General features: G+C 43.3%; 1 protein-coding gene across 1 annotated transcript; it reads left to right on the top strand.

Annotated features, from left to right (window-relative positions):
- The first annotated feature begins 167 nt into the window (after positions 1-167).
- Positions 168-21,690, top strand: lrp3 (low density lipoprotein receptor-related protein 3). The gene is made up of 8 exons (XM_027008988.3): positions 168-984; positions 4,879-5,017; positions 9,908-10,113; positions 11,313-11,707; positions 11,948-12,169; positions 12,320-12,792; positions 14,062-14,194; positions 15,218-21,690. The coding sequence occupies exons 1-8, from the start codon at positions 912-914 to the stop codon at positions 16,124-16,126; spliced, it is 2,550 nt and encodes an 849-aa protein (XP_026864789.2). The 5' UTR covers positions 168-911; the 3' UTR covers positions 16,127-21,690.
- Positions 21,691-22,786: the final 1,096 nt, after the last annotated feature.

Genomic DNA, 22,786 nt, shown 5'->3' with positions numbered 1-22,786 from the left:
TATAGGGAAACACTTTTTCCCATGTATTTCTTGCGAAGACGATCTTTCAATTCTGTAATATCTCCCTCGGTACGTGAGAGGGCGGGCTTTCACTACACCATCCAACTACAGCTGGAGAGGCTTCTTCAAACTGGATGGAAAACCGTAAAAACACCCCGGCCGTGTATTCAAAGCGAAGTCTATGACAACGAATGGCTAGCGTTAACAACTAAGCATTTATGCGTAGTGACAGACTTCAGTCTTTTCCTGACGTGTAAGTTTGTGGCATTTGAGATACATTAAGCCAATGGGCACGACTCCACAACCAACCTATTGATTTTCTCTTTTTTTTCGCTTGTGTTTCCTGGCATCTTTAATTGCAGCAGTCATTGCCATAGCTTAATGCAGCGCATTGTATGGCTTCTTCCAAAGTGGGACGTCCGTGCGTTTTGTTACTTCTTCATCGGAATGTTTTTTTTTGCGGTTCTGCGCTGATCTCTGTCGGTGCCCGGGAGCAGAGCTCGCATCACTGGTACGGAATTATTTGGAGCGAATGCCCTCAGCTCACTTTTGGCAAAACGCGGATCTAAAGGTGACCATGAAACGAGAGCGAATCAATTTACGCGTGCCTAGATATCTAATCGGACCTCTGCGTAAGTAAGAATCGACTGAAAAGATTTAATTGTCCGCACGACGGAGTTAAAATGCCACATTTGGTGCAATTACTTTGTGTACCCTGATCCGCTTGTCCCGTCGCAAATGAACAGGTTTGTGCCCTTCCCCAAGACGGACAAACGTGCAGCGCGATAAAACGCGATTTTATTTTATAGCGCATACACGCACATTAACAGCTGCTGGCAAGGCAGTGCGACAAATGTTGCAAGAATTATCTTCTCGAAGATGACAAAGACATTACCTGCGCTTTTCGTATAATGGAAAAGGTCGTAGCGAGAAGGCTTTTCTTGTTTAAATGGATTTGTCTGCGCTGGGCATGGGTTTGTTTGGGTAAGTAGACAAGACTTAAACCTACATCTTACAAATGATCAGCTTACAACAAACTTGCATCTTACAAAAGGTACACTGGAATGAGAAATCAAAGTGATTCTCAGGCATGCCGAGCTAATGAGCCAGACACGTACGTGAACACACGGAGAGGTTAACGGGAGTCATGCAGGTGATAACGGAATGGACCTAGGCTTGGCTTGTTGCCATGGCACGAAATGTCTGTTGTCTTTTGTCTGAGCATCATCGCAGTTAAACGTGCTTTTCGTATGTCCTACGTTAAAAGCACTTTTCGCATTTCCTCAGTCAATTGTGTATGAATTTGTGTTGTTTTATGTTGTCTTGTGGCTAAGTGGCGGCTCTCTAATATCCTTAATGATTGAATCCGTTTTTGTGTGTTGATGTAGGTGTGTGTCTTGCTCTTAAAAACTCAGATATTCATCCCCTGGTTTCAGAGCTCTGCGTCGTACCACCTGATTCCTCAGCTCCCTTACTAAATCTCGTGTCAGCATTGAAAAGTGCACCGCTTAACGGGTCAAAGAAAGTATTAGGAAATTTTAAATGGTCTCGGATGTCTCTGTGTAGGATGGCTGATTCGGGATCAGTTTTTTGTCTTTAGCGGGTGTTGTGACACGGCTCAGGAACCTGATCCCTGTTCAGCACTTTGACTCCAGCAGAGTTGTCCTATGAGCGGGTGAGGTCAGTAAGGCACCCAAACAAACACACCTGCAGACAAAAGAGTGGTACACAGACTGATTCTGTTGAGGTTGGTACAGGCTCACTGCTTCAACCCCTGTTCTCGCAGGTTTAACACACACACTGGCTTCATGTTGCACAGACTGTCAGACGGGGCTCGAGACAGAGCACCTGAAGAAAGTAAAGAGGTAGAGTAAGACTTGTTCTGAAGACACCTGAGAGGCTGCCTTTACTCACTCCTACACAGACAGACACAAAAGGCGCTGTTATTTTGGCTTCTCGCTTTCACACAGATATGCACACGCACACACACGCACACACACACACACACACACACACACACACACACACACACACACACACACACACACACCCCTCCTTAAAGAGAGCATGTTCTCCATGTTGAGACATGCATACTTGTGCATGTGAGCATGAATAGATGGGGAGTGGATGACAGTCCTCATACTAGCTTTGGGCCAGTGCTAGCTCTATTCTGATGTGAGAAACAAACCCTGCAAAAATACATTCTCGTAACCTTTTCTAAATTGAACGCAAATATTTAAATGTAAAAGGAAACAAGGAATGGCTTCAATATACTATGGGGGTCTGATGTACTGTATGTAGGAGTCTGCGTGTGTGCGTGTGCGTGTGCGTGTGTGTGTGTGTGTGTGTGTTGCATGGAGAGAACTCACTGGGTGAAGTGCATTATGTTGCCTTTAAGTTAAACCATGCCTTGAGCCATGGTGCCTAGTTTAGAACCATGAAGAGAAAAAGAAATTAAGACAACCCAGCATTACCCCCACTCTGACTGAACAATAACCCAGCCTTACCTCCATTCTGAGTCATCAAAAAGGCAGCCTTACCCCCACTCTAGCTCAGATGGCTTGAGCACTTCTTGGAGCACTTTTTGCATTTTAGTAAATGTTAAGTTATGCAAGTGTGTTTCTATATAAATTTGCATAAATGTATTAGTTTCTAAGTAAGTGTGAGTATGTGACAAGTGATATATTTGAAAAGTAGGCCTATATAAAACCTGAATAATATTTATCAGCCAATGACAAAATATTACTCAATCTTGTTTACTGAAAATATTAATAATATTCTCAAACATTGCTTCTGAAAATGAAAATGATATCATTCGTAATGATTTTCCTTGTTTCACGCCAAAATTTGTGCTGCTTGATTTCCATCCCAGTCCAGGGCATTTGTACCACTGACTATCAGCTCATATGGCAGCGAGAAAGCCCAGCGTGCTGACCATGGTGGGTGGCACCAGCTGTCAGATAGATTCGTCTCTAATTGAAGAGAGTGAAAGCGTGTGTTTACAAACCGATGGTTCAATAGCACTGACGCCCTTCTACCTCTCACTTTTTGTCCTTGTGTTCACGCATGCTGATGCCCTAATGGCCGACACACCACGAGCCAAGTCAGGCTTTCTCTGAATCATGGCCTCTGTTGCGTCTTTGTACGCTTAAGCATAATCCTCCTCAGTCTATGCTCCATCATGTAGGCCTGCACAAGGGAACTCAAGCACTCTACTGATCCTACAGATCATGTCATTCTTAGACCAGACATGAAGAATCTATGCCGTGACCACACACGTACAGAATTTAAACACCTTTAAAACAACTTTAAAAACCAGACAATGGCACTGTCAGACGTCCGTCACTAGAGTGTGCGGTGGGATGTATGAAATGGGCTACTCTATTGTCCACCTCTGGAGGCCCTCTGCCACTCTGTGGTCATCTCATTACTTTGAGCGATGAGAAGCAGGGTGTGAAGAGAAGAGGAAGAAGAGAAAGACGGGATAATGGAAGATAAGAGAGGGAAGCTGTTTCATTTCAGGTTATTGGATGTCGGGGGATCTCAAATACATCATTAGGACGTTCTGTGCCTGCTCCACTGACCTACTGTGGGACCTGCTGCATTCTGGGAGCCTCATTACAACAAAGGATCCAGATTCAATTTTTTTGTCTTTTTGGCTCTACAGATCAGCCTGAGGCATTCTGAGTAAAGCCTGCCATAATATGTAATAAATTTTGTGTGTGTGTGTGTTTGTGTGTGAGTAGTCAGGAGATTGTGCTTAACGGTAGCGAGGCAGTTTAAAGATTTTGGTTTTAATTAACTTTAAGATCAAGGTCTTTTATGATGATGGTTCTTTGAGGTGGTGAATGAAGTCTTATTGCAGTTTAAGAAGTACTTTCTTCACAGAGATATTTACACCTCTTTATATGCTTAAAAGCTTTATATGCTTAAAAACGTATTTCTGTGCATGAGTTCCAAAAAGCATTCACAAAACGCACGCACGCACGCACACACACACACACACACACACACACACAGGTTAATTTAGCATTAGCAGGTTCATAATGTGTTTTATGACGAAGATGCATGAGTTCCCCTTTCTTATATGGTGAAACGTCACATCACTATTCAGTGCTTATTCGCTGCTGTCATCCTCACCGTGTAGTTCCTCCCACCACTCTCTCCTGCTGTAAATTGAGTACCGCTATTGGCTTGGCTGCTCAGGACGTGACCTCCTAATTGGTTACCAACTCTTTTTCTTCTTATGTTGGTTTCTGTTCATCTGTCTCCCTTCTTACACTCTGATCTGCTTGTTTGCTGTTCCTAGTGCTGATGCTGATGCACTTTCATCTTTATAACCGCTCTCAGGACCAGGTGCCATTGACTTTGCTCTCTCACCTTCCCGCGGCAGTGATTGTGTAGTTAGTGTTTCACACTTGCGGGTACAGGATTGATGTTGTATGATCCCAGTCTCAGTTACTCGTTTGGCCTTCTTTCCATCTTCTTCCTCACTTCTTCTCTCATCTAACACTTATTCATTGCACACATAGGTGTGTGTCAGTGAAATCCCCTAGCCTTTCTCTGAGCACCTGGAGCAAGTGGATCAAATGCTGCCCCTATCACATACCTGTCCTGCGGTCAGAAATGTACCGTTCGTGTGTGTGTGTGCATGGGTGAGTCTGACACCATTGAAATGCCAGACATATGAACCTGTCGAAGACCAAGAGGCGGTTAGGGGGAGAGGGAGGAGACCAAACTTCTAAATTAATATCATTTCACCAGTTTTGTTATGTTTATATAGCGGCTTTCTCGCTTTGCAGCGTAACTTATATGCTTTGCTTAAAATGTTCTTTCTCTCTCTCTCTGTCTGTCTGTGTGTGCGTGTGTGTGAGTTAGCTGCTTGTGGTGGGAAGGTGGAGTTGCACACTGAGAGAAGAGGGCTGATCTACAGCCCATCATGGCCTCTGAACTACCCTGCTGGGGTTAACTGCTCCTGGAATATCCAGGGAAACCGAGGAGAGGTCATCACTATAAGGTAACACGCATGCACATATATTTATACTGTTTTTCCACTATTCCCTATATCAAAATGTCTTTACAGAGCTCCGAATGAGGAAGGCAGGGCTTTATAGATCATGATGTCTAGGTAAGAAAGGCATTTTAGCCCAATTGGAGACACCTCATTGGTTGTCTCAGCTGCAAGTGATGAATTGTGGGTAATGAGCTGGCTAATTTAATTTGTTTAATGAATATTGGTTAAGACACATCACATACAAATACACCATGGCAGCATAAGTTCTTTGTGTCTTAACAACAACAACAATATTAAAAATACAAGATACTTATATAGAGCTTTTCAGGGATAATAATGATAATGCACTGAAAATGCACAGAATACACAATAAAATAAATCAGGGTAGATGACATCAGGAAGGACATGGAGGGAGCATGCTGAAGAAGTCAGAGGTAGATTAGTGTTGAGGAAGGTTGTAGGACAGAGAAAAAATAAGATTGGATGTGTAAGTGTAAAGAGAGTTAAACTGTTGTGCTTCTGATGGATGAAAGCCCCTTAGGTGAAGAGCAAATCTAGAAAATACAGGATTGCTGAAGATAAGGAGGTTGGATGGAGGAATGGTGAGAGTGGCTTCGTAAAGTGGCGAGACGGCTGAGAGCCGCGCATGTGAACAGAAGCAGAACTGCATGTGGTGCTTTACAGGACGCCAGTGGAGATCTTGGAGAATGGACTTAATGTGGTTATGTGTCCAGGTCTGACTGAGCAGACAAGCAAAGGTTTCTTGGATCATCTGAAGCTTGTGAATGGAAGAAGGGCTGACGCTGGTAAGGAAGGATAGAGTTACAGTAGTCTAGGCAGGTGGAAATGAAGGCATCAGTGAGAGATTCAGTAGCAGATTAAAAGCCATGATAAGATTTTTGCAGATATTGTTCAATTGGAGAAAAGACGTTTTAACAAAAGAACAGATATGGGCATCAAATGAGAGTCCCACCAAGGATAACACCCAGATTTTGAACCAGGGGGAAGGGAACACAGAGGTATCATCACTAAGAGAGTTTTACTGAGGACAGATTTTGAGCCAATAAAGATGAGTTCAGTCTTGTCACTATTTAATATAAGGAAGTTATGTTTCATCCAGTATTCATTTCTGAAAATTCAGTAGCAGTGTAGGATACGTTCGAGGGGGGTATGTAGATAATGAACAAGAGCAGCCCAAGGACTGAGCCTTGTAGGACCCTTTAAGTGACAACAGAGATAGAAGAAGTATGACCAGAGAGAGCAAACTGCTTTCGGTAAGAGGTGAACCAGTCCAGGGCAGAGACATCTATGTCCAGCTCTCTGGGCCTTGAGAGGAGGATGGAGTGGCATAGTGTGTCAGAGGCTGAATTTAAATCAAGAAAAATGAGGATGCCGAAGGCACCAGCATGTGCGGATCAAAGAATACTATTAATGAGCTTAATCAGGGCAGTTTTGCCACTGTGGAAAGAATGGACACAGGACTGGAATGGTTCAAAGAGATTATTGCTTTTTAAATGAGCTTGGATTTGATTAGCAACAGTTTGTTCCAAGACTTTAGTCAGGAATGAAAGATAAGGAATGGGGTAGTAGTTAGTAATATTGGATGGGCCTAAGCCAGTTTTTTAAGTATAGGGGTAAATGCAGTGATTTTATAGACAGAGGAATCCTGGCCAAGAAGCAGCGATTGATCAACAAGAGTTGTGCAGTGAGGTAACAGAGAGGTGGAGAGGTTTTAGTTGTGGTGATTTTTGTCACAGGGGAGAGCAGTAGTTCATCTGTTGAACTGTACTTCAGGAGCTTTGTTCACCTGCTTTGTTTGAAGTAGGTTTCCTCTAAAACATGGTGTTACATTTCAGGAGAAATAGAAACAACACAAATTGGATCTTGTGGAATGTTTTCTTCACTTTTATTTCAGTAGAATTATATGGGAAATAACTGTAGCTGCACCATGGCACTAAAATATCTATGAAGTACTAACCTTTAACCCTGCTGTGTGTGCGCACAAGCCTGCACGTTCTGCATTTCCTTTACCGGCTTCTAGTGCCCTAAAAGCATGACAACATCATCCACATCTACCCATAGATGGCCGGACTCCTCAGTGAAGGAGAGGAAATTGATAATGATCATAATTTTCATAATAGAAGGTTTATGATGCCATTATCTCTGATTATGTGTTTAGCTCCTCACTCTCTACTAGAGAGTGTATATTGGCAGCCTGGGTTGACTGAACTAACCATGGGATCTGTGTAAAGTGACATTTCTGGATTAGACCAAAAACTATGCTTAGCAGAATGACATTGTGATGACCTAAGTCATTTCATCAAAGCAATGTAATAACAAAAATAAAGTTCTTTTGTAATGCAATTTTGACACAGTCAAGTCTGACTCTAGTCATATTAAGCCTGAACATGTTAATGATCAATAGGAATTTTAGACAAACAGAAGACAATTCATTAAATTCGTTCATCCTTCTGGAAGTACTGTGTCGATCATCTGAATCCAGTGTGATTTTTGTGTGAAGATTTTTGTATGCGTACAAATTCTGTGATTATGCTAATTTGTACAATTGCAGTCAAAAAGACTGCATACAGTTCACAGAGCCGAGTACGTGCGTGAGCTAATGTACAGCTCAGCATAATTGCAGGGGAAAGCATGTGAGAACAGGAGCACTGCCAGGGACTTTCGGCCCCAGAAAAAAAAAAAATTTCCTAATCATTTTTGAGGTCTCCTGTCAGTCATAGAATTGGTTAGAAATGGCCCAACTAACTCCCCTCCCCCACGCCACCCTGCTTGCGGATAAATGCTGCTGTAATCAAGCACATCAAATAGGTGGTTTTTGTTTCCTTTTAGCTCAATGATATGAAGTTTGCATTGATATATGAGCTGAGATTTCAAAGTTGTATTTCTTGACAAAAACAGTTGCTTCCAAAATAATTCAATGCAGTGTCTTGCTTGTTTTTTTTTTTTTTTTGCAAAATGCAGTTATGATACTTATTTATTTCCTATATGTATATATACATATAATGTAAAAAGAAAAAATGAAATGAAAGAATATTATCGCTGCATTTTATAAAAACTGAGCAAGATACTGCATTATTTTGGAAGCTGTTTTTGTCAAGAAATATAAATTTGACATCTCAGGGCATGTATCCATAGGCACATATCCAAACCCTGAGATGTCAAATTTAGTGCACTCCTGTGTACTCCACCATCTTACACTAGAAGGACAGAGAGCACAGTGTTGTGTGTGTCAGTGTGTGTGTGTGTGTGTGTGTGTATTATTAGTATATTAGTATTTGTCTCAAGTTAGTTAATTTGGTTACTGTATTAATTATGCTTGCATTCAAATTAACATATATTGTATTTTTATGAATGAGGTGTGAATATCACCAGAGATGTACCTTTAACTCCACAGCAGCTCCTTGGTGTTTACTCTCAGAGAGTGGGAGAGAAGGACATATGTGATCTGGTAGTTTGTGTGGACATAGATTAAAAAGGTGCTACAGTAAATTGCTCTGTTAATCGTGGTTTTCCAGTGAAAGATGTTACACACCCAGCAAAGTGTGCATGTAGGAAATAAGCCTCTGGACTAAGCGAAACTGGGGATTTATAGACTGTTAAAAACACTCTTACTGCCTGCTACTGCTGAATGGCAATTTTTATCTGCGTGTTTGTGTGTGTGTAAGCGCGTGTGTGTGTGTGTGTGTGTGTATGTGTGTATAAGGGTATGTGTGTGTGTGTATGTGTGTATTAGGGTGTGGGTTAGTTGTGTGTATGTGTGTGTGTGTAAGCGCATGGGTGTGTGTGTGTGTGTGTATTAGGGTGTGGGTGAGTGTATGTGTGTGTGTGTGTGTGTGTGTATGTGTGTATTAGGGTGTGGGTGAGTGTGTGTGTGTGTGTATGTGTGTATTAGGGTGTGTGTGTGTGTGTGTGTGTGTATGTGTGTATTAGGGTGTGTGTGTGTGTGTGTGTGTGTGTGTGTATGTGTGTATTAGGGTGTGTGTGTGTGTGTGTGTGTGTGTATGTGTGTATTAGGGTGTGTGTGTGTGTGTGTGTGTATGTGTGTATTAGGGTGTGGGTGAGTATGTGTGTGTGTGTGTATGTGTGTATTAGGGTGTGTGTGTGTGTGTGTGTGTGTGTGTGTGTATGTGTGTATTAGGGTGTGGGTGAGTATGTGTGCGTGTGTGTGTGTGTGTGTGTATGTGTGTATTAGGGTGTGTGTGTGCGTGGTGCGTGTGTGTATGTGTGTGTGTGTATATGTGTGTATTAGGGTGTGTGTGTGTGTGTGTGTGTAGTCGGCACATCCCTGATCTGTTCGATAGCTATACGTCCCTGCCTTTACTGCACTGCAGATGTCATTTCGCTCACTCTTTCTCTGCCTCTCTCACTGCTTTCTCTCATTCTTTTCCTCCCAGGTAATTTAGTCTCTCTCCTCCCTCTTCCATTCTTTCTCTCACTGTTTTGAAAATGATGTCAAGTCAGCCCATGCTCTCCAGAGAAAAGCACAACGTTGTGTCTGTGTGTTTACTGAATGCTTCTTACCAACCTCAGAATCTTTAGACTCATGCCTCATTGTCACACCTGCACCACTCTAATCAGATTTGTCCGAGACTGATGATGTTCACACCATACAATAAAAAAAAAGCAATTTGTCAGAAGGCTCATTTTCATATTTCAAACTGAGCACAATCCTTCTACCATACCAGCACTGCAAGGACAGACGTTGCCATGACTAACATGTGACGCGTCGCGAGGACCCCCAGCCGCAGGGCACGGCTAGAATTCAATCTCCAACCTAAGTGGGGTTTTTGTTTTCATTCTCTGAATGAATCCTTTGCCGTGACCTCACCTCTGCTACTCCTGTGTTCTGTGCTTGTCCGTGTCGCTGCAAAGCTTCCACAGCTTTGACGTGGAAGAGTCAGGCGGATGCAGGGAGGACTGGCTGCTACTGGGCCCCACCTGGAAGGAGGAGTACCGAGTGTGCGGCTCGGGCTTGCCTCCTCCCTTCATCTCCTCCAGGGGGCGAGTGTGGCTCCACTTCCACTCACAGGCCAACAGCTCAGGGCTGGCCCAGGGTTTTCGCCTCTCCTACATACGCAGTGAGTGAATACGGAAGGAGCGTGTCCGCGTATATGTGTGTGACTGTGTGTCTGTGTCTGTCTCTGTGTGTCTTTGTGTGTGTCTGCCTGTGTGTGTTTCATTTTCAGAGACTATTATATTCATGATCTCTCGACCATGTGTGTGAGAAAGTATATGCATGTGTGAATGTGTATTTAATATGCGTTTTTAATCATGTGTATTTACTGGCTGGTGATGTGACCAAGGTACATATTTAAAGCAATGGAGAATTATATTTGAGATTGAAGACATTTCTACAGTCCACACTAGATGTGAAATAACATTGTAACTTACGTTAAAGTTTGTTATTAGCAAGATCCCATAGTGCAAAAGTGCTGCGCGCTAGTTGCAAAGACTGGTCATCTCCGGCTAAGAGTACTGAGAGTGAGCTCTTTGTAAGAGTAGTGAGAGTGAACTACTTTCTAAGAGTAGTGAGAGTCACCTCTATCTTGTGGTCTGTCTCACAGAAATCTAGAGTCCAGGACATATCGAAGGGTCAGGTAGAAGGCATTGTCTAGAAGGGAAGCATAGTTTGAAAACCAGGAGAGCTGGCAGACAGAAGAACTGCTCAGTACACAACATAGGAATGGGAGTACTTCACAAGAAGGAAGAGAAAGATAGCTGTAGAAGGAAGTCCTAAGGGAGGATAACTAGAGGAAGATAAGGATCAGGTGGGGCTAGTTAGATGAGTTCGATCGGATCTGTTGCTGTGTCTCACAAAAAGAGGTAGATTTGGCATGGCAGTAATAGTGGAGAATAGTGGAGAGGGTGCAGGATTCCTGACAAACAGATAAGGAAGAGCAGTTTGTGTATATCTGTGTAATCTAATCATGTGTGTGAGAGAGCCCTGCTGCTGCTTGATGAACCAAATCTAATATGCCAGTAATGGCACAGATGATAAAACTGCTAATTTGGCATCATTGTACATCTCTTCAGGGTGTATGTATGTGTGTGTTTTTCTGCGTACATTCCCTCTATGGTTGTTGTTGTTTGTATTTATATTCATCAGCACATGCAGTGTAGGTGCAGCTTCTGGATAATGTTCAGTCAATAATTGCAATTAGCTGTTTTGTGAACCCGTCAGCAAGGGTTCTATACAGACAGATGTGGATCAGTTTGTTCTCCCGCAGTGCTCAGAGACGCTGCGTTCAGCCAGAGTTGTACTTTGCTCTGTCTGCAGGCCGGCTGGGCCAGAGTAGCTGCGAAAGCGACGAGTATCTGTGCGGCAATGGCAAGTGTGTGCCGCGTTCCTGGCGCTGCAACGGCCTGGATGAATGCGGAGACAGCACAGACGAGAGGAGCTGTGCCCCGCCCCCGACGCCTGCCCGGGTGAGCCTGTGTCCACCAGGCACCCTGCAGTGCAGCCTGGCGCAGTCCACGCGCTGCCTGCCCTCCGCGCTGCGCTGCAATGGCCAGCGGGACTGTCCCGATGGCTCGGACGAGGCCCTCTGCCCGGACACGTCGTGCGGGAAGCACCTGGACAACTTCTACGGGACTTTTGCATCGCCTGACTTCTTCCACCTGAACAGGAGTGGCGGGGTAGATGTGTATTGCACCTGGTTCCTGGACACTCAGGTACAGTGGGAGGGTCTTTAACTGCTTGCACTCCAGAAAGTGTCCAGCGTAGTTATAGAATAGCATGCTTTATTACTAATTACTATATAATAAGCCCAGGCTTTAGGAGTTTTTAAAGAAAATTTGGGACTATATCATTAGAGAGTTTTTGTTTAGCATTTTTGTAAAGCATTTTTGGTTACACACGCACACCCACATGAACCACCTCCACAAACCCCCATGCCCACACTCACACTCCAGGACCCGAAGCCCCTGCTGCTGCGGCTGGACCTGCAGCTGGGCGTGGGTGACTCGGTGCGCGTGTACGACGGCCTGGGCGACAGGACCGATCGGCTGCTGCAGAGTCTGTCCCACCATAACAACCAGCGGCGTGCTGTGCTGGAGTCCTCGCAGGGCCAGATGAGTGTGCTGTACCACGCCAAGGCACGCAGCAGTGGGCGTGGCTTCAATGCCTCCTACCAGGTGGACACGCCTTCTCTCCGCCTCTTTATTACAGTGTGTTAATGGCAAAAATGAGATATACAACATAATGCCTGTGTGTGTGTGTGTGTGTGTGTGTGTGTGTGTGTGTGTGTGTGATACTCATGTTTTACCCTCTCTCCCCATTGTTAGGTGAAAGGTTACTGTTTCCCAGGCGAGCTCCCGTGCGGTCCGGACGAAGGCTGTTACTCCCAGCAGCAGCGTTGCGATGGTTACTGGCATTGCCCAGGCGGGCGGGACGAGGAGGGCTGCCCACCGTGTCCACCTGGTGAGTACCCATGTGAGGGCAGTACAGGCGTCTGCTACCCGCTGGCCGAGCGCTGTGACAACCAGAAGAAGTGCCCGGACGGCTCGGACGAGAAGAACTGCCTTGCGTGCCAGCCGGGCAACTTCCACTGCGGCACCAACCTGTGCATCTTTGAGACGTGGCGGTGCGACGGGCAGGAGGACTGCCTGGATGGCAGTGACGAGCGAGACTGCCTCACCGCCGTGCCACGCAAAGTGATCACAGCGGCGCTCATCGGCAGCCTGGTGTGTGGCCTGCTCCTGGTCATCGCCCTGGGATGCGCCTTCAAGCTCTACGCCCTCCGCACCAGGGAGTACCGGTGAGGCCTCCTCTCTTCCTCTGCTTGCCTCGGCTTGCCTTGCTGTCCTCTCTCTCTCTCTCTCTCTCTCTCTCTCTCTCTCTCTCTCTCTCTCTCTCTCTCTCTCTCTCTCTCTCTCTCATTCTTTCTCTCCCAGGTCATTTAGTCTCTCTCTCTGTCCCCCCTCTCCTGTTCTTTCTCTCACTGTTTTCACTGAAAATGAATCATACTTTTACGATTTTGTTCCACATAGTTGCTTCAAAACAGGCCTTAAAAGCCCAGTTTGGTAATCTATTGCTCTCTCTCACTCACACATATTACATCACTGCCTCACTTACTCTGCCTGTTCTGTGCTGACTTCATCTCTTTTCCTTTGCTTTTCTCATTACTCTCCACTTCCTTCACGCTTTTTGGCTGCTAGTTAGATTTGTGCCAGTGTGCTCTGTTTCTCATTCACTTTAGCACTCACACACACACACACACACACACACACGCACACGCGCGCGCACACACGCGCACACACGCACACACACACTCACACACGCGCACACATGCACACACACGCACACACACACACACACACTCACACACGCGCACACTCACACACGCGCACACACACACACACACACGCATACACACACACACACACAGACACACACACACACACACACAGACACAGCTTTTCTCTCTCACATACACATCAATAACAAAACAAAGCAAAGCACTTGTTAAAAGCTGAATCTGCTAATATAATACTGCCTCACAGGTTTTCTCTATTGATTCGACTATTGATGTGCAGTGCAGAAGTGAGAAGCAGACAGAGAAAGAAGTGGAGAGGCAGGAGACAGACAGATGGACGGTGGGGTGGGATGAGACTTCACTGCTGCTGATGGGCTCTGGGTGGCTATATTTAGCCTGTAATGGCATTGCCTGGGTTTTTCTACAAACACAATTAAACACCACTTTCAGGGCCAGACATTACTGTGGCAGGATCTTACAGCTGCAGGTTCACAGCAATCCATACAGGGCTGGGTGCAGTTAGTTTTTTCCAGAGGTCCAGCAAATTTGCACATCAAACGGTATGTTCTTTGTGAGCTCTGTAGTGCTGTGCAGTGAGTGTAGCAGTGATCTTGATTGGAGGGTGACAGTCCTGCTGCTGCAGTTCTGCCAGTTATTAAAGCAAAGTGCATCATTCAGTTCCCTCAGTTTATTAGTTGCATATATCTGCATGTAGACCTCTGCTCATGGCTCTCCTTCACACTCTTCCCCTTTTTGTCTGTCTCTTTCCAGAGCTTTTGAAACACAAATGACCCGGCTTGAGGCGGAGTTTGTTCAAAGGGAGGCCCCGCCTTCTTATGGTCAGCTGATTGCTCAGGGTCTCATACCTCCAGTGGAGGACTTTCCTGCTTACAATCCTAATCAGGTAAGCAAATCCTAAACGTGTATACACACATGCACACACTCATTACATACTTAGGCATACACTTACTGAGTCAGTCAATGACAAACACAGAAAACTGTCCCACTATATAAAAGTTCTAGTTTTGTAGTTGCAGGACTGTGTTTGTGAGAGACTATAAAGGACAAGACAAAACACCAGGTACCTAATGAGGATTAACAAATTCACAAACACACAGAGGAAGTGAGAGAGCGTCTTTGTATTTGGGTATGGTATTGCATTAATATATGTAACACATAGGAACATGCAGTATGTTTGAACATATGGTGCAAGCCCCACCCTTTGAATGCATAGACATATTTTGTGTCGCATCCTTTAAGTAATTCGTCAGTGAAAGCTATGTAATACTCATGGAATGAGGCTGCTTATCTGTGTCAGCCTTTACCTGGAGATTTAGGACTCAGAATTACATCCTGTTTGACTGATTCCAACTCCTCATTCTCTTCTCAGTATTGAAAAGGATCACAATTCTCAGCTAGAAGAAACCCTTTGCTGGTTAAGGGCTCAAATTGTGTAGAGATTTTTATGGTTGATATGTGGTTGGGAGGTTAGTTGTGTGTGAGTGTGTGTTTGTGTGTGTGTGTGTGTGTGTGTGTGTTATATACATACACACACTTTTATGTAATGCTGCATCTGCAATGTTCTCCTCTTTTCTCTGGACTGAACTGAGATTGGGGCAGTGGGGAACGCTCTAGTGAAGAGGTGATGATCACACACATAGCCGTGTAAGCAGAGAGCTGAGAACTTTATCTCTGCAGCTAACACCAGCCTAGCTTATCTCAGAACTCCATGTGCGTGAACATTTTTTCACTAGCAATGGTTTTGCATCTGACATGAAAAGGCAAAAACTGTCTCTCTGGAAATTAGAAAATTGTTATTGTTTGACGGATTAACAAACCTCTCCTCTGTTTCTCTCTTTCCGCCTCTCTTATTTCTGTCTCTGTCTTGCTTTCTCTCCCACTCTTTCTCTGTCTCCCACCCACACAGGCATCTGTCTTGCAGAATCTCCGCTCAGCCATGCGCAGACAGATTCGGCGTCACTCTTCCCGCCGCGTGGCGTCTCGCCGCAGGCTGGGTCGTCTATGGAGCCGTCTGTTCCACCGGGGGAGTCGCCCACGTGGTCAAATCCCCCTCCTCACGCCACCCGGCCACGCCCACAGCCGCTCTCATGGCCACCCTGCGGTGGGGCTCCATGGCTACCGCACGGTGGAGGCAACTGGAGGGGTGGGACCGGAGGCGGTGGAGTCAGACCGGGTTGCGGGGCTGAGCCCCTCCCCCTGCTCCAGTGCCGCTCTGGGTCTGGCACTGCGGGCGCACGCTGAGGCGCTGTGCTTACCCGAGCCCGACTCACCACTCTCTCCACTCACGCCCACCTCACCGCGCTCCGCTTCCGACACTCTGGACGATGACGAGGACGACATGAACGACAGTGAGTCTGCAGAGCCGTCAGGGGGCAGTGGGAGGTGCGTTCTGGCCACTCGAATGCGCTCACCAGGGTGTAGAGACAGGGACGACCTGCGTGGAGCTCCGGATGGACCCTCGCACAGTGCGTACCGGCCCCACGTGTCCAGGAAGGCTGTACAGGGGTTGGCAGCAGAGCTGGGAGGGGTGGCTGTCAAACGCTACTCCATGATGGGCATCTCCCCTGCCTCCTCCCCTGAGACACCCACATCCACCAGCAGCCAGAATGAGGAAGAAACAATCTCGCTGACATACAAAGAAACAGACACATGCACAAACACACGTGCAAATCCACCCACTGAAGCACATTCCGACTCCCAACCCTTGGTCTCCTGTTTAGACAACCACACTAAGGAGTGGTCAGAAAGGGATAAGTTTGAGAGGCAAAGTGGGAGCAGTGAGGAAGAGGAGGATGATATTCCATTTATCGATTGAGTCTCTCTTCTTCAGTCTCCCTTCATATGCTCTCATCAGGATTGCATGGATCACGACTCGTATACAGCCACAGAGAGATCATGGCTATGTGCAGTTCTCCCATAACCATATATGTTTTTATGCTGTTTTTCCAGTACACACATGACTAATGTATGTAATCTTATAACCTGGCCTCACAGTACTTTATTTTATTTTAGTATTTATAAAAATATACTCTCCCCAGCCACTTTATTAGAAACACCTGCCCACACAATGGCCAGTTTATTAGGGGCACGAATCTTACCGGAGCTTTTTATAAGTGTAGTTATGGACTGTAGGCGATCTGATGGTATACATAGTGTACATAGTGTACCCCTAATTCTGCCATCAATGGCCAACACAGCGGTGACATTGGCTTTGTTCTGGATGTTAAGGTGGGACAAGTACATGCATAGATCATTGTCACTCCAGTCAGCAGTGGCCCTATGGTCACTGAAGAAGGGCTAAAGGATGGCTAACACCAATTGTGCTCTCGAGACCTATAGTTGGTCTCTAGACCTATCAAGATGTTTCTGCTAAAGCGGTTGTGTGTGGATGAGTGTCGGAATGATAACCCAGAGTTTGAGTGTAAAAAAAACCAAGATTTATTGGCTGTTTTAAAGTCTATTTAGAAAAATCCATGTAGGCTAATGCGAACTACAAACCAACTAGGCTAACACCAGGCTAATGTCATTGCTGACACTGTGCTCAGTATGTCTTGTGAAAATGGACTATATAATGATATAACTCACTATATATTGATATAACATTTATTTAAACTTTCAGATGTTAGCTTCATTGCCAGACTCTCACTCGTTAGTCTCATGGTACCAGACATAACGTTGTAGCCAGAGTGAACATCTTAAGAAACACTGTTGTTAGACTTCATAATGTGTTGGATTGGTTTAGAAATTTTAAAATCACTTTGTTCTGACCCACATTTAAGCCAAAATTCCTCCCTGTTGTTTCAGTTGGGAAATATCAGTAATTTTCTTTTGGATTTAAAGTAAAATCCAAAGTTAGTATCTCAATGCCAATACCAATACTGTTGCTAAATCTTCCTTTTTACATACAAAGGGGGAATCTTTGTGATTATGTAAACTGCGCAATTATTTTGAGTGTGTTTTGACCCAGAATGTCATTTTGAGTCTTAGCTTTCTGGTTACACCAGTATTACCTGTTGTGCTCCAAACTGATAACTCACACCTCTTTTTCAAGAAAAATGGCACTTAATTTTGCACCAATCTCATCGGACACGAATCTAGCAGCACCAGAGTAGAAAACTAACCAAGGCCAGCTACTGCTGCTTCTCTGTGGTTTGTGTTTGAAATTGGAGTGATCTCTACTTGAGAATTCATTTTAGCAGCTTTTAGAGTAGCTACATTTAGAAGTGTAATGTACAATGAGAATATTTCCTCGCTGACACAATTATTTACTACATTTACTTTTTTATTTACTTTTTCAGAATCAGATGTGACATTGATAGGCCTATTTTTGTGAATATTGATTCTCAAAAGGAATTGTCGGGATTTGAAGTATCAGTACTTTGTATCGATAGTAGCAGGAGGTATCCATATGGCATTTAATGATTTCTGCTCTGTGTCAGGACTGCTTGCCGGACATGCTTATGCCCACAGAGCAAGTAGTGTTCAGTACATTGCTAAAGAAATAACTGTCATTGATATATTTGCTGAAGAATCTAAATGTGAGGTAGATTTTTGATATGGGTGTCGTCATGCCATATCAGTTCTGGCCATCTTCTGAGTGTCATGTGGCTTGTAGCCATAGTGGTTGCAAACCTCTTGTAGCCATAATGGGCGTTTCTTAACGTAAAAAAAAGTGAAATGAAGTCTTACTTTTGCCTTTGGTGCATCTCATGTTCTTACTGCTGAACAGCTGACTACCAATAGTAACTTTTTTTAAACCAATCAAAAAATGGGGCCGTTTGTCCTGCCTCCAGCAACCCAAAACTACAAATCACCATGAATGAAATATATATGAATATATACAGTCTATGGAATGGAGCAAATCACAACAGAAACATGTCAACTATTGCAACAAAAACCTATTTTTGCTGTGTTGGTCTTTGTTTTTTAATGTCTTAAAATGTATATTTTTAAGAAATTCAAATTGACAAATCAGCGTACATCGCAGGATAAATTAACCTGACTGCCATTTAATTTGCCAAACATTCAAAGGTGGTGAAAATGCATATATTGCATAAAAATAGTTTGCAACATCTAGAAAAGCATCCAAGACATCTATCAGGTGTCATAGATTATTTTATTTGAACTTCTGCTTTAAGAGGAGTCACCGGCTCTGCAGGCTAGGTGAATTGCACTATGTCTGCAGTAAATATTCAGTTATATATTCTGTCAGTAAAGTTAATGGCATTATCAGGTAGATTCAAATGAGAAATGAATCAAGGTGGTAACTTATGTATGAATCCATATGAATCCATGTGTGTTATAGACAATTGCTATCCATTATTCAGTTATCACCTCCAATGTGTGCTGACTGAACACAGTAATATTTTGATAAGGGATGTTGTTATAACTTGCTGTCTTGATCTCAGAGACAAGACATAAAGCATGACTCATCTTGTTTAAAACAAGAATACGGTTTATCATAGGCAGAATGATGCTTAAAACTGTGGCAACTCCTAAACCAAGTTTGACTGAACATTTTAGATATAGATCATTTGTGACAAACTATAAAACATCATTATTTTTGTTTGTTTGTGTACTTCAGGAATGTCAGAGGTTGAGGCCTTACCCATACTGCAGGAAGCTGAGCTGTGCACTGAAGGACTTATCTTTCAATTAAGGCTTAACATTTCTAAGTTGAACTAAGCTACCATTTCTCATCTCTGACTGTACTTTTTCAGTCTTTGGGAGATATCCTACTCTATGAATGCTGTCCCATGATGCTATCATTCACACCTTAGGAAAATGTTTTATAAATGTATTTCTCAAGTGTTTCTAAAACCATTGGATTCTGGATAAGAGCTGTATATTTCTCAGTTCTAAAGCTTCTGTCAAGGTTGTACTATGTGAAATTATAAATAATAATAAGCAACAAATTATATATAAGGTTAAAAAAGTAAGCCTGTCACTAACACTAATGGTATTGTATCCCCTAATAAACCCTTCAGCTAGCAAATGTGATAATGGCTTCAAACAGAATAGAGGCCTCTTTCCCCCATGCATTTAGCTATTTATAATGATCACTGTTCACTATATCTACACATCTGCGTAGCATGCGTATATGAAAGTCATTAGGTAATTGTCAAGTTCTTTGTTAGCTGAATAAGGTGTATTAGAGCAATACAGTGCAGGACAGATGTGTTTCTGGATGGAACGTGGGCATGACTTTTCAGTGCCTGAAAGGCAGAACTGTAGTCAGTCAGTTTCCTGTTAGGGAGATCTCAGGGAATGTACGGTGTGAGTGTGCGTCCATTTCGAAACTGTTCCAGGAGCAGTTCTTGGATGAAGTGACATGAATGAGATGTGCTTGCTGGCAGTCAGTCAGTTGCTGATGTAACTTTTTCAGCTGCAGTGGGGGAGGAGGGAGAAGAATGAACAATGTACGGAGAAGAATTTGAATTTTATAGTGAAAGAAAAGCTTTAAATCAGATTCGAACCAGCCACCTATCAGCTAGTTCATTTAATTTCAAAATTAAATTGCTCCTCTCTTTCTCTCTCTCTCTCTCTCACACACACACACACACACACACACACACACAAACATACACTTGCTTTCTTTAATGTACCTGTTCTGACAGTAGCTGCTGGAGTTGACTAAATGCCAAAGGTCAATGTGTTTCACTAATATAAGCTCCCCGTTCAGTAGAGTGCTGACAGAGGATTCGGTTATGATGTTGACAGAGGATTCGGTTATGGTGGCTGTTTTCATTGGGGTTTGTGGGGAGTGGAATTTGTGGGGGTAGTGATGGTTGAGGTTGTCCTGGTGAAGAAATATATATTTTTTTATTTGGTGTTTGTGGGTATATCATTGTCATTGAATGTGATGTGAATGTATATTGTATGCTTCACTGGGGTCTAATTAAGTTTGACTCTACACTAAACTCTTAGAAAAGAAATCAGTTCAACTATCTTGTTTCCTTGTAACCACATGAAAACTGTTTGGAAAAAGTGCTTTGAAGATGCAGTTTAAATTCTGCTGTTGCATATTCGATTGTGATTGGTTGCGGGTGTGCAGTGGTTGTAATGTGTGTTATGTCCCACAAAAGAAGGAATGTCACCCTTGCATATTGATTTGTCATGGTCTTTTTAGTAACAAACTAGTGAAACAACACAAGGTGCAAGAGTTATGAATTCAAGAATCAAATGTGTTCTGTCAGCATTTTTAGAAGGAAAGGGAAGATGTGACTGAATTTATGTCTGCCTATTGCGAATGCACACGCGTAAATGTAATGGATTTACACTGCGGATGCAGCCTAACTATGTAGAGCTTGGAGGAATTAATTAACCAAGTGCTTGGCTCTGTTTTATAGTAGGGCCACCAATGTCTCCTGCTCACTGGTATTTGAATGTAATATTGCAGATTGCAGGTTTCAGGCCATGTGTCTGGGCAAACTGGATTATTCATGCCCGGTGCAGGTTCAGAGCCTAATAGCGCTCTGTTACTTCCACCTGGGTCAGTTGAAGTGCCATTAGTGAGATGGGAAATGCCACTGATGATGGAGGTGCTGCGGCTAGAGTTGAGAATAAGAGAGAATCTGAATTAATGTGCCATTGCAGGAATCGTGCACTTTCAGCCAACCAATACTGCTGCCACTGTTGTGTAAGGACTGAGTCTCTTCATTGACTTTTCAGGAAAAAAAAAAAAAAAAAAGTCTAACAGAATCACTGTGCTCAACCGATTAAGGAAATGCAGTTAAGTTTGGTTGAGATTTCTGTTCATTGTCTAAATGTTGTTCTGTGGTGTTCTCATTCTCATTAGTCATGTTTACTCCTGTATTATTCATTTTATAGATCTGCCACTATTAGCTAGTTTGCCTCTAAAGAGGTGACAAATGTTCCTGTTCATTTTCATGGGTATTACTCAGTTGAACCCTATATATTTTGGTAGATATGTATACAAATCTCTTATCTACAAAATAAAATAATAAATTGTTTTGACAGCCAGCAGGATCTCTGTTGTTATGGCAACCAGCAGGATCCAAAACCACAAAAGAGCTTGCCAAGTGCTCAGGTGGGAAAACCGTCAAGACATTTGAAGCCATCTAGCAAATTAGGCTCTTGTATTCAGGTCTCTGAAACAGTGATTGTCTATGTTGTAAACCTTACTGTGTCTTACTGTGCTTGATTGGGCAGGTGGACTTTTCGTTTTCAGGTGATATCATGCCTTTTGTAATGACTAAGAAGAGAATGCAAACATTTATCTGTTACTCTGACTTCGGTTCTATTTGTATGTTTGTGTTTAAAGGTATAAGTTGTCATTAAGTGTCTGATCCTTGACAATGTGCTGTACATCCAGCTTATTGTTTCTTCAAATCATCAATAAAAACAAACATTTCACTATCCCTTCAGACCTTCTTATTCACTGCAAAAGAATTATTCGGAATTCAGTCGAAATAGGGAGTAGTGTTTTATCCTGGATTGTTTTCTGGGGGGCCACTGAACTGCAGGAATGTATTCTATATATATATCACACCAGAATGGACCCATCAGGTAATGATCAGATCCATGCCTACAGCTAAATACCAAGTCCAATGTCTTATTATCAGTCCTGTGATGATAATTTAAGGGAAAGTTTATTAATCAATTTCCAGTGTGCTTTATTGTGCATGTGTGTTGTAAAGCAGGTTGCCAAATCCCAGTAATTTGGTTTCCTGGAACACTGTGCGATCATGTGATTTGACTTGATCTGGCTGATGTGTGAGTCACCTTATTATAGCTTATTGATTTTCAGTCATGAAAAAGCCAACAGCAATTGCTTATTCAGAAAGGTCAGAGTCTTTGTTTTGTGGTTTCATTTCCCTAGTAAGGAGCAGAAATGAAGGATAATGCAGATATGAATACTCATATATTCATAAACAAACACTGCTATAGTAACTATTACTATCTCTGACAAGTCCCTTTCTTTCCTATTGATTTTAAACAGTGTGCAAAATTTTAAAAAGGATCAACACAAGCACTTGCATTTCACACCTGCATAAATTTACATTTACATTTATGGCATTTTGCAGACAATCTTATCCAGAGCAACTTACAAAAGTGCTTTGTCATTTACTCAATTTGTAATTTGTGCAGAAAATGACCTTAATTTGTGATTTGCTTACTGGAATGTGCTCACAGAGGAACGTGGGGGAATCTTTATACAGGCAGACTATGCTTCACTTTTATAACAAAGTCAGGGCCATGACAGCACAATCATTAGCTGCTCCCTGTGTGACATTTTTTAACATTCACATCAAGCAACCTACTGATTATTTAATGTCTTCCATTTACTACTTAACAGATAAAAACATGAACAATCAGCGGAAGCAATATAAGCGCTCATTGTGGTGTAATGAAGAAAAACAGCCTGCAGGTGGCAGTACGGGTTCAAGGTGAAGGCAGTAAACGCTGAGGCACGCAGTTCCTCTGGTTGCTTTGCAGCCAGAAAACAAACATT

Source organism: Electrophorus electricus, chromosome 23 (genome assembly GCF_041902795.1).
Source record: "Electrophorus electricus isolate QZ-2024a chromosome 23, ASM4190279v1, whole genome shotgun sequence".
Taxonomy (NCBI): Eukaryota; Metazoa; Chordata; class Actinopteri; order Gymnotiformes; family Gymnotidae; genus Electrophorus; species Electrophorus electricus.
Note: the sequence above shows the minus strand (reverse complement) of the source record. Positions and strands in the feature narration are given on the sequence as shown.